The 13,365-nt window shown below is 54.6% G+C and overlaps 1 protein-coding gene across 1 annotated transcript in view; it reads right to left on the reverse strand.

The window, feature by feature from the left end:
• The window catches only part of COL5A3 (collagen type V alpha 3 chain), a 38,002-nt gene that overhangs the window by 15,015 nt on the left and 9,622 nt on the right, over positions 1 to 13,365 (reverse strand). Inside the window, exons 8-40 of the mRNA XM_029053380.1 lie at positions 12,194 to 12,334; positions 11,833 to 11,880; positions 11,707 to 11,748; positions 11,339 to 11,401; positions 10,768 to 10,842; positions 10,524 to 10,607; positions 10,327 to 10,383; positions 10,113 to 10,166; positions 9,859 to 9,912; positions 9,684 to 9,737; positions 9,498 to 9,551; positions 9,246 to 9,299; positions 9,002 to 9,046; positions 8,764 to 8,817; positions 7,680 to 7,724; positions 7,398 to 7,451; positions 7,185 to 7,229; positions 6,912 to 6,965; positions 6,613 to 6,657; positions 6,361 to 6,414; positions 5,985 to 6,029; positions 5,749 to 5,802; positions 5,344 to 5,451; positions 5,057 to 5,110; positions 4,904 to 4,957; positions 4,106 to 4,150; positions 3,748 to 3,801; positions 3,407 to 3,451; positions 3,182 to 3,235; positions 2,464 to 2,517; positions 743 to 796; positions 349 to 456; positions 99 to 188 (exon numbers count right to left, since the gene is read on the reverse strand). Of these exons, the coding sequence (XP_028909213.1) occupies positions 99 to 188; positions 349 to 456; positions 743 to 796; positions 2,464 to 2,517; positions 3,182 to 3,235; positions 3,407 to 3,451; positions 3,748 to 3,801; positions 4,106 to 4,150; positions 4,904 to 4,957; positions 5,057 to 5,110; positions 5,344 to 5,451; positions 5,749 to 5,802; positions 5,985 to 6,029; positions 6,361 to 6,414; positions 6,613 to 6,657; positions 6,912 to 6,965; positions 7,185 to 7,229; positions 7,398 to 7,451; positions 7,680 to 7,724; positions 8,764 to 8,817; positions 9,002 to 9,046; positions 9,246 to 9,299; positions 9,498 to 9,551; positions 9,684 to 9,737; positions 9,859 to 9,912; positions 10,113 to 10,166; positions 10,327 to 10,383; positions 10,524 to 10,607; positions 10,768 to 10,842; positions 11,339 to 11,401; positions 11,707 to 11,748; positions 11,833 to 11,880; positions 12,194 to 12,334 (1,995 nt within the window). The remainder of the gene's footprint in view (positions 1 to 98; positions 189 to 348; positions 457 to 742; positions 797 to 2,463; positions 2,518 to 3,181; positions 3,236 to 3,406; positions 3,452 to 3,747; positions 3,802 to 4,105; positions 4,151 to 4,903; positions 4,958 to 5,056; positions 5,111 to 5,343; positions 5,452 to 5,748; positions 5,803 to 5,984; positions 6,030 to 6,360; positions 6,415 to 6,612; positions 6,658 to 6,911; positions 6,966 to 7,184; positions 7,230 to 7,397; positions 7,452 to 7,679; positions 7,725 to 8,763; positions 8,818 to 9,001; positions 9,047 to 9,245; positions 9,300 to 9,497; positions 9,552 to 9,683; positions 9,738 to 9,858; positions 9,913 to 10,112; positions 10,167 to 10,326; positions 10,384 to 10,523; positions 10,608 to 10,767; positions 10,843 to 11,338; positions 11,402 to 11,706; positions 11,749 to 11,832; positions 11,881 to 12,193; positions 12,335 to 13,365) is intronic.

Below are 13,365 nucleotides of genomic sequence, written 5' to 3' on the forward strand. Positions count from 1 at the left end.
TCCCCCTCTGGATTACTAGGCTCTGTCTGATGACAGGAGGTGTTTAGTGAAAGTCAGAAGTTGCGGGGAGGGAGTGAGGGAGGGTATGGCACACTTACCACGTCTCCAGTGTCTCCACGGGGGCCAGGGAATCCTCTTATGCCTGGGGGGCCTTCCTTCCCAGAGAGTCCGGCCAGGCCAGGGTCCCCCTGCAGTGGGGAGTGGTCAAGCCCTGAGGGGGGGATCTCCCCCTTCCTCCCCCCAAGGGTTTCAGTGTGGGATTGGGAGGCATTCCCCCAGATCAGCCTGCTTGGGTTGGGGGGTGGGGCATGGGAGAGATTGGGAGAGGTTGAGATGGATCGGTCTCACCTTAGCCCCCTCCCGGCCTGCCAATCCCGGAAGCCCCTGCTCTCCAGGAGGTCCAGGAGGTCCTGGGTGACCCCTCTCACCCAAGGGTCCCGAGTCACCGATCTTGCCCTAAGGAAAAGGGAGATGGCCCATGTGAGCTCCCCCTACCCTACGTGAGTAAAGCCTCTCATGTCCCCATCCCCCCGGCACCTCCCCTTCACCCCCCAATGCAGCCCCCATGCCCCAGGGCCCCAGAGGGTATAGGGAAGCAGGATGGATAGGGTCAGGGGGTTGTTCAAGAAGTGGGCTCCGGACTCTTAGTTACCAGTACAGTGCCAGAGGGACCCAGGACCTACATTGTGACAGAGACCCTCAAGGTAGAAAGGCAGTGAGAGTTGGAGATGAGGGTACTTACCTGGGGGCCAATCACCCCTGTGGGACCTGGAGGGCCTGTCTGGCCTTGGAATCCCTAGGGGGAGCAGGGAAAATGACACTGGGGAATTGAATGAGGGACAGGAGCAATTGGTATGGAGGAGGGGAGTGTTTAATGAGGGGGTGAGGGTGAGGAATGGAAAGGGATGAGGGTTGGATGATGAGGAATGGGTAATGGGAGTATAGGAGGACAGGGATGGGAGAGGGGAATGGGGTCATGATGAGGGTCCAGGGTGGGGAGGGCAAGCAACCAGGGGTAGGGATTGGTAATGGGGAAGCTCACAGACTGATGGGGGAGGTAGGAGGCAAAAGTGAGCACATAGCCCATAGTTAGGAATCAGTTTATATTTATACCAGACACGTGGAGAAATAAATGAACAACAGATAGGTGGATAGACATACACAGGAGTGCTGAGGTGGCTGATAGAACGTTGTGACCAGGGAGATGGGAATTAATCGGGGAAGGCTTCCTGGCTTTTTAAGAGGCTTTGAAAGTGGGCAGGGGCATGTTTTTCTGGATGGGAAGATACAGGGAGTTCCGGGTAGGGAGAAAGACATGTTTAATGAGTCAGAGATGGAAGATTCAAGAGTGAGGTACAGTTCGGAGGTGAGTTGGGGAGGTGCAAAGAGTGTGAGGAGACGAGAGCAGAGGTGTAAGAAGAGAGCCTGGAGGCCATATGTCAGAAGTTTCAATTCGGCTGTGGAGGATTATTGGTAGCCATTGGAGCTGTCTTGGGAAGGGAGTGGCAGGTTATGAATGGAGTTTTAGGAAGATGACTGACCACACAATGTAGATAGACTAGATTGAAAAGGGGAGAGACTGGAGGCAGGGAGACCAATGAGGTAGTTTATGCATTATTCTAGGCAGGAGGGGATGAGGGCTTGTGCCATAACAGGAGCTGTAAGAGTGGATGGGGAGGATCATATCTGAGAAATATCGTGGAGGAAAATCCAGCAAGACAGTGGCAAACAATTTAGGTGAAAGAGTCAAAACTGACACCGAGATTGAAAGCTTCTGGGAAAGGAAGGATGGTAGGTTTGTGACTGTAATGCCAAAGTGTTAGGGGGAGAAAGTTCAGGAGGGAAGATGAGGAATTCTGTTTTGGATATATTGAGTTAAGTGACCTGCACCCAGGTGGAGATGTCCCAGTGACAGGAGAATAAGAGATTGTAAAGCAGAGGGGCTAGGGATGGGAGACATTATCATTATCAACTGCCCTGTACAGAACACTGAACTCAGTGCTTGGGAGTATACCATTAAAGGAGAAGGCCTAGCCCCTGCCCTTGAGGTGCTTACAGTTTAATTTGGGGTGTGGGGAGGGGGAAAGACTGGCAGACATGGTGGCCAGTGTAATTAAAGTGTGAACTAAAGGGAAACATAAATTCAACTGGTGAAGGCAGGAGGAGATACAAGGTTGTAAAGCATGGAAGAGCACAGGGCTGGAAATGTAAATGTAAGTTTTAAGGTCCCTCTAGACTGTAAGCTCGTTTTAGGCAGACTCTGTTGTATTGTACTCTCCCAAGAGCTTAGTACAGTGCTCTGCACACAATAAGAGCTGAATAAATACCACTGATGATGATGATGATGATGATGAAACCTCGTGAGCAGTTAAGCCACGTAACGGAGGAGATATAGGGAAGAGCGACATGGGTTGGTGAAGGACAATGGAGGAGGAATGGGCAGGGGTGGGGAAAGTCACCTACCAATTCTCCCCGCTGACCTGGGTGGCCTGGTCGACCCTCCTTTCCCATGGGGCCCTGGTAGATAGAGCAAGATACAAGGAAAAGCTGGATGGAGGTAGCGGGGTGGTGCACAGGGTCCCTGGGGACCTCCCTCACCTCTTACTGCCATTTTTTTTTAAAAACAGTACTTGTTAAATGCCAGGCCCTGGAAAACATCAGGTTGGACACAGCCCGTCCCACTTGGGGCTCACAGTCTAAGTAGGAGGATTAAATCCTATTTTACAGATGAGGTAACAGAGGCCCAGATAAATTAAGTGATTTGCCCCAGGTCACATATTAGACAAGAGGCAGAGTTGGGAATACATCCCAGGTCCTGTGACACCCATGCCCTTTTTTTTTTTAAATGGTATTCGATAAGCGCTTACTCTGTGCCAGGCACTGTTCTAAGTGCTGGAGTACATACAATCTAATCAGGTTGGATACAGTCCCTAACCCCTGTGGGTTAACAGTTTTAATCCCCATTTTACAGATGCAGTAACTGAGGCACAGAGACATTAAGTGATTTGACCAAGGTCACACACTTACCCTAGTTCTTTCCACTATGCCCTACTGCATCCTCTGACATTCTTTAAGCACCAGTTTCCCCCCTCCCACACCAACCCGGCTTGGGCTAGAGACTCCCTCCTCCCCAAACCCATCCCAGATCCCTGCTCTGGATTGTGGGGAGGGAGTGACTCACCGGGGGACCTTTAGGCCCAAGGAATCCAGGGGGGCCCTGTAGCCCTTGAAGACCCTGAGAGGAAAGGGGGAAATAATTGATCTGAGCCTCTCCCCCAACCTCCTGAGTATTTACTGAGCATTTATTCTGTGCAGAGCACTGGACTAAGCACTCATGCTTATTCACAACCGGTACCTTCCCCATCCTTTCCCCAACCCTCATCCCATACTGTGTGTCCACACTGACCTTCTCTCCAGGAATTCCTGGTGCCCCATGGTGGCCTAGGTCTCCCTAGGACAGAAGGAGCTGGACTGAGTTCTGCTCTCCTTTTCTCTCCCCCCACCACCACTCCCCTCTTGCCCTGAAACAGGAAACTGAGGTTGACTAAAAAGGACAAAAATAGACAGGGATGGACCACTTTCCCTTCCCTGTGGGTCACTCTTCCCTGGGGTGTCTTGGGGGGAGAGAGGGAATGGATCCCTGGGGAGAAGAGGGTGGGTCTCCGGGTAGAGAGAGGGGCCTCAGGGGGTTGGAGACTGCATCTCTGGGACAAGGAGAAGGGTTTCTGGGGTGTTCTCTGTACATACCTTGGGTCCCGGGTTCCCAGTGGGGCCAGGCTGACCCCTCTCGCCTCGGGAGCCCTGGATGGACAGGATCATGTCAGTAGCCCACCTATTTCAGCCCTCTCATGGGAATCCCAGTACTTAGAAGAATCTGTGAACCCCATTCCTCTCCCCCATCCCTGGGGGGAGTTAGGGGCCCTTGTCCTAGTCTCTTGTGTTGCCTTCCCCACAACCCCTCCCACATACCCTCCAACCGACTTCTCCTCCCCGCTGGCTCCAAGCCCCTGACCATGTTGGTGAGGAAGATTGGTATGGGTGGGGTCAGGGAGGGAAGGAGAATGAGGATTGGGTCAGGAAGCCTAATGGGGTGGGGGCTCCTCACCGTCGGGCCCTGTTCTCCTGCCAGTCCAGCCTGCCCGGCTTTGCCCTGGGTCGCAGAAAGGGAGATATGAGGTGGACATGGGACTCACATAGGACCCAACAGGCCCCAGGAGAACAGGAGTTCATACAGAAGCATACACTGGGCAAGAGTACACATGGACAGACACTTATAGTCAAACACAGAGAGACACACATGACAGGCACACACTCACACACCCTCATAGACATGACACAAAGGAGGGTATAAAACCCCCAGGGACAAGAAGTGAGAGGCTTTAAACCCCAAGAGTGACCTGCTAAGCCCCAGAGACAGATAAATGCCCTTGGAAAGATTTAGGGAACCCTGGATCCTAGCTCAGGGAGCGGTCTAGATCCAAGGGGAGATTTGCAGGCTATAATTGGATTTGACCTTATGCTCCTTTGCCTTTGTGCTGTTGCAACCTTATCTGCTGTGAGCTTGTTCACTTCCAATTGTTCCTTAGGATTTTACTCCAATACCATAATAAGCTACCTTAGCTTTAGTAAAATGATTTTTTTCTCTTTCTAATACGAAGAGAGAGTGATTGTGTCTTGTGTTCTGGGCCCCCACATCTGTATCAGGATGGTGCACCCGAGGAAGGGGTTGGGATTTGGAGACACCCCTGCGAGCCCAGCTACTGGCTCCAGCGGAGAGTGAGGCTGGAGAGCGGTATCCTGGATGAGACGGGCCTTTCAGGGGACCTGTAACTTCACATCACGGAAAGTGTGGCAGACTGGGAAACCCCAAGATTAAGACACAACGGTTCACCCAAACACTCACCCGTTTCCCTTTCTCGCCAGCCAAACCCTGGGCCCCGGGAAACCCGCCGGAGCCCTGTGGAGCAGAAATGGGAATAATTGTCTAACTGAGCCCTCCTTCCCCCAACCCTCTGCACTCTCCCTCTTCTTCGCCCTCCCCCTCCCCACCCTTTACCTTGGGTCCTCTGCGCCCTGGATAGCCGGGAAGGCCAGGAAGACCCAGTTTGCCCTGCAGAGCGGTTGTAGGTCAGAGGTCAGGGTGAGCCTGGGCCAGGGAGGATGGAGGCAAGGGGACAGGGATGCCAGGGCAAGGGGAGGTTAAGTTCACTCCAGCTACTGAGATGAAATGGGGGAGTGGCGGGGCAGGAGGAAAAGTGAGGCGATGTGGAGGGAGGTGAGGGAAGGCCCATAAGGGGGTGTTCAGGAGAGAGGGGTCCAGGAATGGATGTCAAACCCTCTCACCTTGTCCCCAGCTGGGCCTGGTGGCCCCTCCCCACCCGGCTGCCCCTCCTGTCCTTTTGGCCCTTCCGGTCCATCTTCTCCCCGGGGACCCAAGGTTCCAGGGTCACCCTGTAGCACAGAAGAGATCCTTTGCATGGTTGTATTGTACTCTCCTAAGAGCTTAGAACAGTGCTCTGCATACAGCAAGCTCTCAATAAATATGATTGATCGCTTGATTGATTGCCAGCCCCAGACCACTCCAGATTCCTTTGCACCAACCAACGCTTCATTAGCGCCCAGATGCCACTTCCCTTGCCAATACACGTCCCCACCCTGCACACAACCCACAACCCAGTCCCTCCAGCTCAGATCCCTACCGACCCCAAACCCCCACCTGCAGTCCCCTTCCCCTGGGACCAGTCTTACCCACTCTCCTCTCTGTCCCATGTCCCCCTTGAACCCAGGGAAGCCATCCTCTCCCTGTCCAAAAGGTCAAAAGTCAGAAGTCAGAGGGTGAAGGGCAGATCCTTGGTAAAGGAGGGGAGGGGAAGTGGTGTGTGCTCCCAGGGAGGAGGGGGAAGGATTTAGGAAGCAAATAAGCCCCTCCACTTCCAGCATAAGCCCCTTCCCCATCCCGCTCCCAAGCCTCCCCCAGCAATTACCTGCTCCCCTTTTCCACCTTTCAGACCACGAACCCCAATGGCGCCCTGTGAAGGAAAGAGCCATCGAGCCTGGGTGTCCGTCCCCACCCCACCCCACCCCCAGCCCAGGTCCCTCATATGGCCTCCCTCAAAGCCCAAACCCAAGCAACGGGCAGGAGTTGATGATGATGATGGTATTTGTTAAGTACTTACTATGTGCCAAGCACTGTTCTAAGGAGTTCAGACCAGGGTACACCCTCCCAGCACATACTGCATGTTACCCCCTTAGTACCCTCCCAGAAAATCCCTCCCCAGATCCCTCCCCCAGGACCATCTCCCCAAACCCCTCCTAGGACCATCCCTAAACATCACAGGAGAGGAAATTGGGACCCCTCACCTTCACACCTCTTTGCCCTGGGTACCCGATAGAGCCCGAGGTCCCAGATGGACCCTAAGGACAGAGATGAGGTCAGTACCTAATCCCCACCTCTCACACCACCCAACTGACTTCCAAACCCCCTCCTCCTACCTCTCTGGGCCCCCGAATCCCTTCCTCCCCTCCCTTGTCTCCCCAATCTTTCTTTCCCCTCCCTCAACCCCACTCCCTCAGCCTCATCCCTTACTCTCCAGCCTTCCCCAGGACACTTACCTGAGCCCCCTTTTCCCCTGAGGGCCCTTCACGACCAGGATGACCCTGTGGAGTGAGGGAAAGGAAGCTGAGATGGGGTAATCAGGGCTGTCCCCTCCCCAGAGACCAAAGAGGAGAATGTGGGGAGGAGGGTGGGAGTCCCCAACCCCCCTCCAGTTCCCGGCCACCTCTTTTTCACTTGTCTGGGGTCTCATCTTCCCCTTCCCACCTTTCAGGACTCTATCCATCCCACCTCTGAGTCCAGAGGCAGCTCCCTCCTGTCTCATCCCATTCCCCTTCCCACCCTGCAAGAGCCTCACCGAGGGGCCGTCAGCTCCAGGAAGTCCCCGCAGACCCTGCTCTCCAGGGGAGCCCTGAGGAGAGAGAGAAAAAGTCAGGACCTTGGCTGCTGGTGACAGGACACCTGGCCCAGCACCCTGAGGAAGGATCCTGGATCTGCCCTTTGGTGACCTCTGGTCCAGAACATGGAGCAGTCAAAAAGCCCCTACCCCCTACCAGAGTGCAACACCCCAGCCCACAGTTTCTCCTATGGGGCTAGGGACACACACACACACACACACACACACACTCACCTTCTCCCCAGGTAGCCCAACAGGGCCCTGAGGTCCTGGAAGACCCTGGGATAAATCAGAAAAAAGGTGGGGTCAGTGAGAGGCTGCTGGGGATGGAGAGGGTGGCTAGAAGGATCAGATCCCAGCCAGGCTCGGGAGGGATATATACCCCTGTGAGACCGTCCCAACCCTTCCCACCCATCCATTTTCCCCAAACCTGGAATGGGTTCATACCTGGGGTCCAGGAGTCCCCTGCTGACCTGGAGGGCCAGGCTCCCCCTGGATCCCCTGTGATGGAAACAGTGGTGGGGTGAAGGGTCAGCCATGAAAGGAAGGATCAGGATGGGAGTCAGAGGGATCAGCTAGGGATAGGGCTGGGAATGGAGGAGCCCCACCCTGAACCTCGAGCTGCTGTCCCAGTGTAAGACTAGAATGGGGAGGGAGAGATTAGGGGAGTGGGAGGCTGTGAGGCTGGGGATGGGGGTGATAGATGGAGAGGGAGCAGCAGGCTCTTACCACATTGCCTTTTGCTCCTGGAGCACCATCAATTCCAACCACACCCTGCAGAAAGAAGAAAACTTGGAGGCACACAAGGAGAGACAGAGACAGACCCCACAGCCACGGTACTGGCACTGCCTACTATGTGCAGAGCAATGTACTAGCCATTTGGGAACATGCTGTAAAAATCAAAGACAAAGGTCCTGCCCTTGAGGAGTTTACAATCTAATGGGAAAGAAAGCAGGCCGGCAGGCACAGATCAATCAATTGATCGTATTCATTCAGCACTTACTGTGTGCAGAGCACTGTATGAAGCGCTTTGGAGAGTACAACACAACAATATAACTGACACATTCCCTGCCCATAATGAGTTTATGGTCTAGAGGATCATAAACATGCAGTAGGAACAAGAGGAAAAAGTAAACCAAAGATAAATGCATGTCACCCTCGTTATGGACAGCAACAGCTGCTGCATCAAAGTCATTTATTGAGCATGAAATACTGTACTAAGTGCTTGGGAGAAAACAGAAGCAAAACACACACTCACTGCCCTCCAGGGCCTTACAGTTCGATGGGGTAGAAAGACAAAATCGATTTGCAAATAGTTGGGGGGAGAGGGTGAGAACCGGCAGTAGGACGAAGGTAATGAGATGAAATAGCTGAATAAATAATTGCGTATGTACATAAGTGCCGAGGAGAGGAAATAAACCTGTAAGAAGCACCCTGGGTGGTTGGCAAGAGAACATGACTGAGGAGGTGAGGATTAATTAGTCTTTTCGGCCGAGTTTTGAAGATAGGAAGATCTGTGATCTGGCAGAGTTGAAGAGGGAGGGAGTTCCAGGCAGGGGGAAGGGCATGAGGCAATGGATCTGAGATGGGAGAGAGGAGAGCCAGGGAGACAAAAGTTGAGAATGAAGGACTGGATGAAAGTTAGCCTGGGAGGAGTGAACTGGGGTGGAGTGGGTGAAAAGAGTGAACAGAGTGAAAAGGGAGGAGGAAAAAGGAAGATGGTTATTGATGGAGAGCTTGCTTGTTTCTAGTTGACTTGGAATGTGAGTTTCCCTTCCCCTTACCACCCCCCCAGTTGGGGAGGGTTCATTACCGGCTGCCCAGGGGGTCCAGGGGATCCACGTGGGCCCATCAGACCGCGGGGTCCCTGTGAAGAGACCTTGTCAGGGGGCTGGTTCCATCCCCGGGCCTCTTGCCTAGAGAAGAGGGGCCTGGTGGAGGGGCATGTGTCAGGGTTGGGAATTGGACCCAGGAGTTCCAGGACTCAGCCACCCTTGGTGGGGGAGGTGGAGGGAGGGAAGAATGGTGAGGGAGCGTCTGTAGATACTCACGGGCTCTCCGGCCTGTCCCATCGGTCCGGAGGGTCCCTCTGTGCCCTGTCAAAGAGACACCCCCCACCCCCGCTCCACTGCATGTGTCTGTCTGGGGGGCAAATGTTTGTGGGGTGGAGAAAAGGGGGGAGGAGTATGCTGCTACAGTCTCCAGCAGAACCTCTTCTCGACACCCCCAGCCAAACACCCCACCACTCCCCCCCCCCACTGGGCTGGGCCCCTGCTAGAGCCCTACTCTACTCACTTTTATTCCACTCTCACCCGGGGGGCCTGGGCGGCCTGGGGGTCCAAGGTCTCCCTGGATCGGGGAGGTGAGAAAAGCAGAGAGTACCATTGGGGTCAGAGAAAAGCAATTTAGAAGGGTTAAATGCTCTGGGAGGGAACCAAAGAATTGACACTTGAGGGTAGATATTCTGGAACAGGTTGGGGGAGGTCGGAAGGTGGAGTGGCTTGGGGTGGGAGGGAATGGGGATGTATCAAAACTCTGGACACTCACCCTCTGGCCTTTCTCCCCCAGCAAACCAGGAAGTCCATCCAAGCCCCGATCTCCCTGGCAGGAGAGACTTTTGAGCCTCGGTCTCCCACGGATCCTCCACCCCCCAGGCCCCCATGGAGAGTTCAGCTTTCATCCCACACCACCATGCAAGTCCCCTCACCTAAGGATCCCCTGCCCATCACCCACCTTGGGTCCTGTGTCCCCAGGAAGGCCCCGAGCTCCATCTGCTCCTGAGCGACCCTGTGAGTCCCCGAGAGAAGAGACATTGGTCAGTGGGGCTAGTTACCTGCTAGTCAGGAATAGGAGAGAGGGAGCAAAGGGGGAGAGATCAGCAGTGTCGGGGGGAGGCAGTGTCACTCACCCGCTTTCCTTCTCTGCCGGGGGGGCCAGCCGGTCCTTGCAGTCCCCTGGGTCCCTGGTTGTTGGGGAGAGGAGGTTCTGGGCCTCCTCCTCTTTCCTCAACCAGCTGTCTTTAGGGCCCTCTATCACAGAGACGCCGCCGACCCTCCTCCCCTTTCCTCAACCAACTCTCTTTAGGACCCTCTAACTCAGAGACAACCCCCTCCCAGCCCTGGTCGGAACCCCCTCCCCATCTTCCTCTGCTCCACTCCTCACCTGTGGCCCCACTGGCCCTGACTCTCCCTTCAGACCTGCGTATCCGGAGGGGCCCTGGGGGAGGCAAAGGAACAGTTCCAAGTATAAAAACCATAATCACCACCACTGAGCACAGCCCCCCTCCCAACCGCCAGACTTCTCCTTGAGCCTCCCAGTATCTCAACACCCATAGCCCCAAGAGACCCACCCCAGCACTGTCCTTCCCAAAACTCACCAGGGGTCCAGGACGGCCAGTGAGTCCAGTGGGGCCAGGAGGCCCTTTCATGGAGAGCTGAAAGGAAATGGGAGTGAGGAGGGACCCTAACCTTCCCCCGACCCTAGGGGGGCTCCACATGTCAGCAGCTCCCCACCACAAGGAGATGAGTCAGGAGGGCCACCCCCAGCCCCCTTCCCCACCCTGAGTTTCCTCACCTGTGCTTGCTGCAGGATGGCCTGGGCCTGGGCCTGCTGGATGGACACTGAGGGGCCCTTGTGGGATTCACCTCCAAATTGGTACTGGAGGGTGGGGGACAGTAGAGGGAGAGGGTTCCTGGTCTTCCCACACACACACCTCCCTGACCCCTCCCACCACCCCTCCGGAAGCCAGCAGTTCCCCCAGGCCCTCCCACATACTCCTACCCCTTTCCCAGGCCATCCAAATTTGAGAAACACTCACAGGCATGAGGATCACATTCCCAGGAAGACCACGGACACCATCCGTCCCTGGGAGACCCAGGCGCCCAACCGGGCCCTGGGAACAGAGACAGACAGATGGACGGACAGACACACAGAGAGCAACAGTGACACACAGAGAAGCACAGGGAGAGGAATAGAGAGGCAGAAATGCATAAGGATGAAGAGAAATGCCAATATGGAAAGAGAGGCAAAGATAGATTCAGGGAAACATTGAGACACCCAGACACACAAAGACACTCAAAGAGACTCAGAGACAGAGAAACAGAAGAGAAGTAGGGAGAGACAGAGCCACAGCGAGTCAGAGAGATAAAAGAGATGCACAGAGAGATAGGGACCACAGAGGTAGGGCAGAAACATAAAGAGACAGACCCACAGAGACAGAGAGAGACTCAGAGACATCAGGCAGCATCTGACCCATCTCCCTGTTCCCACTCCAAGATAACATGCCTCTCCCCAGGCCTCACTCCATTCCCTCAACTCTTTTTCTCCTTTCTTTGCCCCTTCCCGTCTCTCTCCCTCCACCCTCAAGACCAGAAGAGAACAGGTTTTACTCTGTCACCAGGGTCGCCAGGAAAACCCGGAGGGCCAGGGGGTCCGGTGGGGCCTTCCACACCCTGGGGGAAAGAGAGAGAAGTAGAGACAGTCAGAGAAGCAGATACAAGAGGAAAGGGGATGGAGACACCGTGTTTGCCTCCCTCATCATCATCCCCCTTACTCCCACCCCTGCCCCCACTGCCGCCGGACCCTCAAGCCAGCCCAACCTCCCCAGCAACAAGTTTACTGTGGCTCCAGTCCTTGGGAACCAGGAAGGTTTGTCAAACTAAGAGTGGCTAACAGATCAGGAAGAGCCAGTGGGGAGCTGAGGGGGTCCAGTGTTGGGGAAGGGAAGGAGAGAATGGGGGAGGGTGCTGATTTTCACCATGGGGCCAGGAGGGCCTGGAGGTCCCTCGAAGAATTGACCCTGCAGGAGAGACAGAGTGTGAGCTGATCCTGCCCCCAGCCCCACCCCCACGTCCCCTCTCCCCCCCTTTTCTTCTCCACTCACTGGCTCAATCACTGCTCTCTCCCCCTTCTGCCCCTTCTCTCCAGCATCCTGCAGGGGAAGAAAGAGGAGGTCAAAGCCACCTAGGCCCACTCCCCTTCTCCCAAGCCCTGACACCACCTCCACAGAGACCCAACCCATTGGTGGGAAAAGGCTGAGATTCAGACCCTGCCTTCACAGCCCGCAGCCCACCGCTGACTACCCCTCGTGATTTGTCTGGATCCCCCTCCCCTCCAGTGGAACAGTCCCCTCTCCACTGCCCAGTCCCATGACCCCAATCATTAGGGGTACCTGTGCTACCGATCACGCCCTCCACCCCCAGCAATCTCCTCCTACCTCCCCACCACACCTCACCCCTATTTACCGGGAAGATATGGATTTGGGTCTCTGGACCGAAACCAGGGGCCACAGCATCCACGGAGATGTTGGCTGCTGCCCCCTTTTCCTCTTGTCCGCCCCCTCTCAACTCCTCTCCTTTGGCGGGTGCTGATTCTGCTCCAGGATCCTGGGAAGTTAGAGGGGAGCAAGTGAGGGGTGGGGGGGGGCACCCCACGTGATCAGTGAAGCAGAGAATCCTGTTCGTCTTTCTCTTCTGACACCCAACCCCTGTCAATTGATTAATCATATTTATTGAGCATTTACTGCATGCAGAGCTCTATATTACATGCTTGGGAGAGAACAAGGGAGGTAAAGGACACAGCCCCTGCCCTCAAGGCGTTTATAATCTATGGGGAAGACAGGCAGACACAAACAGTGGGAGCAGGAGGGCGGACAAGCAAAAGTAAGGAAAGATGCATATGTGAATATGTGAATAAATAAGTCATGTGTGGAAATGGATGTACCCATGGGCCAAGGATGGCTGTACTTACCTAAGAGCAAAAGTGATGGTTGGGGAGGTGGAATTTAACTGGGGAAGGCTTCCTGGAGGAGGTGGGTTTTCAGGAAGGGTTTTGATATGGGGAAGGCTGTGGCTTGATGGATTTGAAAGAGGAGAGAGTTCCAGGAAGTGGGAAGGGCATGAGCACTGGGTCAGAGATAGTAATAACAGTATTTATTAAGCGCTTACTGTGTGCCAAGCACTGTACTAAGGGCTGAGGTACAGTAAGACGGTTCACTGGGAAGAGTGAAGAACACCAACTAGGGAGTAGCAGGTGAAGAGAGCTGGTATATAACAGGGAAAGAGGTAGTGCCTTGAAGCCAAGGGTCATGAGTTTCTGCTTGATGCAAAGGGAGATGGGTAACTTCTGGAGGTTTTTTGAGGAGAAAGGAAGAAACACGTGTCAAACAACATTTGGGTTAGGTGAGCCAGGCAGCAGAGTGAAATATGGACTGGAGACACGGGAGACTGGAGGTGAGGAGGCCAATGAGGAGGCTGATATAGTAGCCAAGCAGGGTTAGGACCAGCACCTGGACAAGAGGTTAGCTGTTTGGGTAGATGGGAAGGGGTCAATCGGGGAAATGTGTAGAAAAAAAAAAAGGAAGCCTTTAGAGACAGACTGAATGGGGGATTTAAAGTATAGCCACTCTCCTTCATCC

The sequence above is a fragment of the Ornithorhynchus anatinus genome, chromosome X2 (genome assembly GCF_004115215.2).
Source record: "Ornithorhynchus anatinus isolate Pmale09 chromosome X2, mOrnAna1.pri.v4, whole genome shotgun sequence".
NCBI classification, from domain to species: domain Eukaryota; kingdom Metazoa; phylum Chordata; class Mammalia; order Monotremata; family Ornithorhynchidae; genus Ornithorhynchus; species Ornithorhynchus anatinus.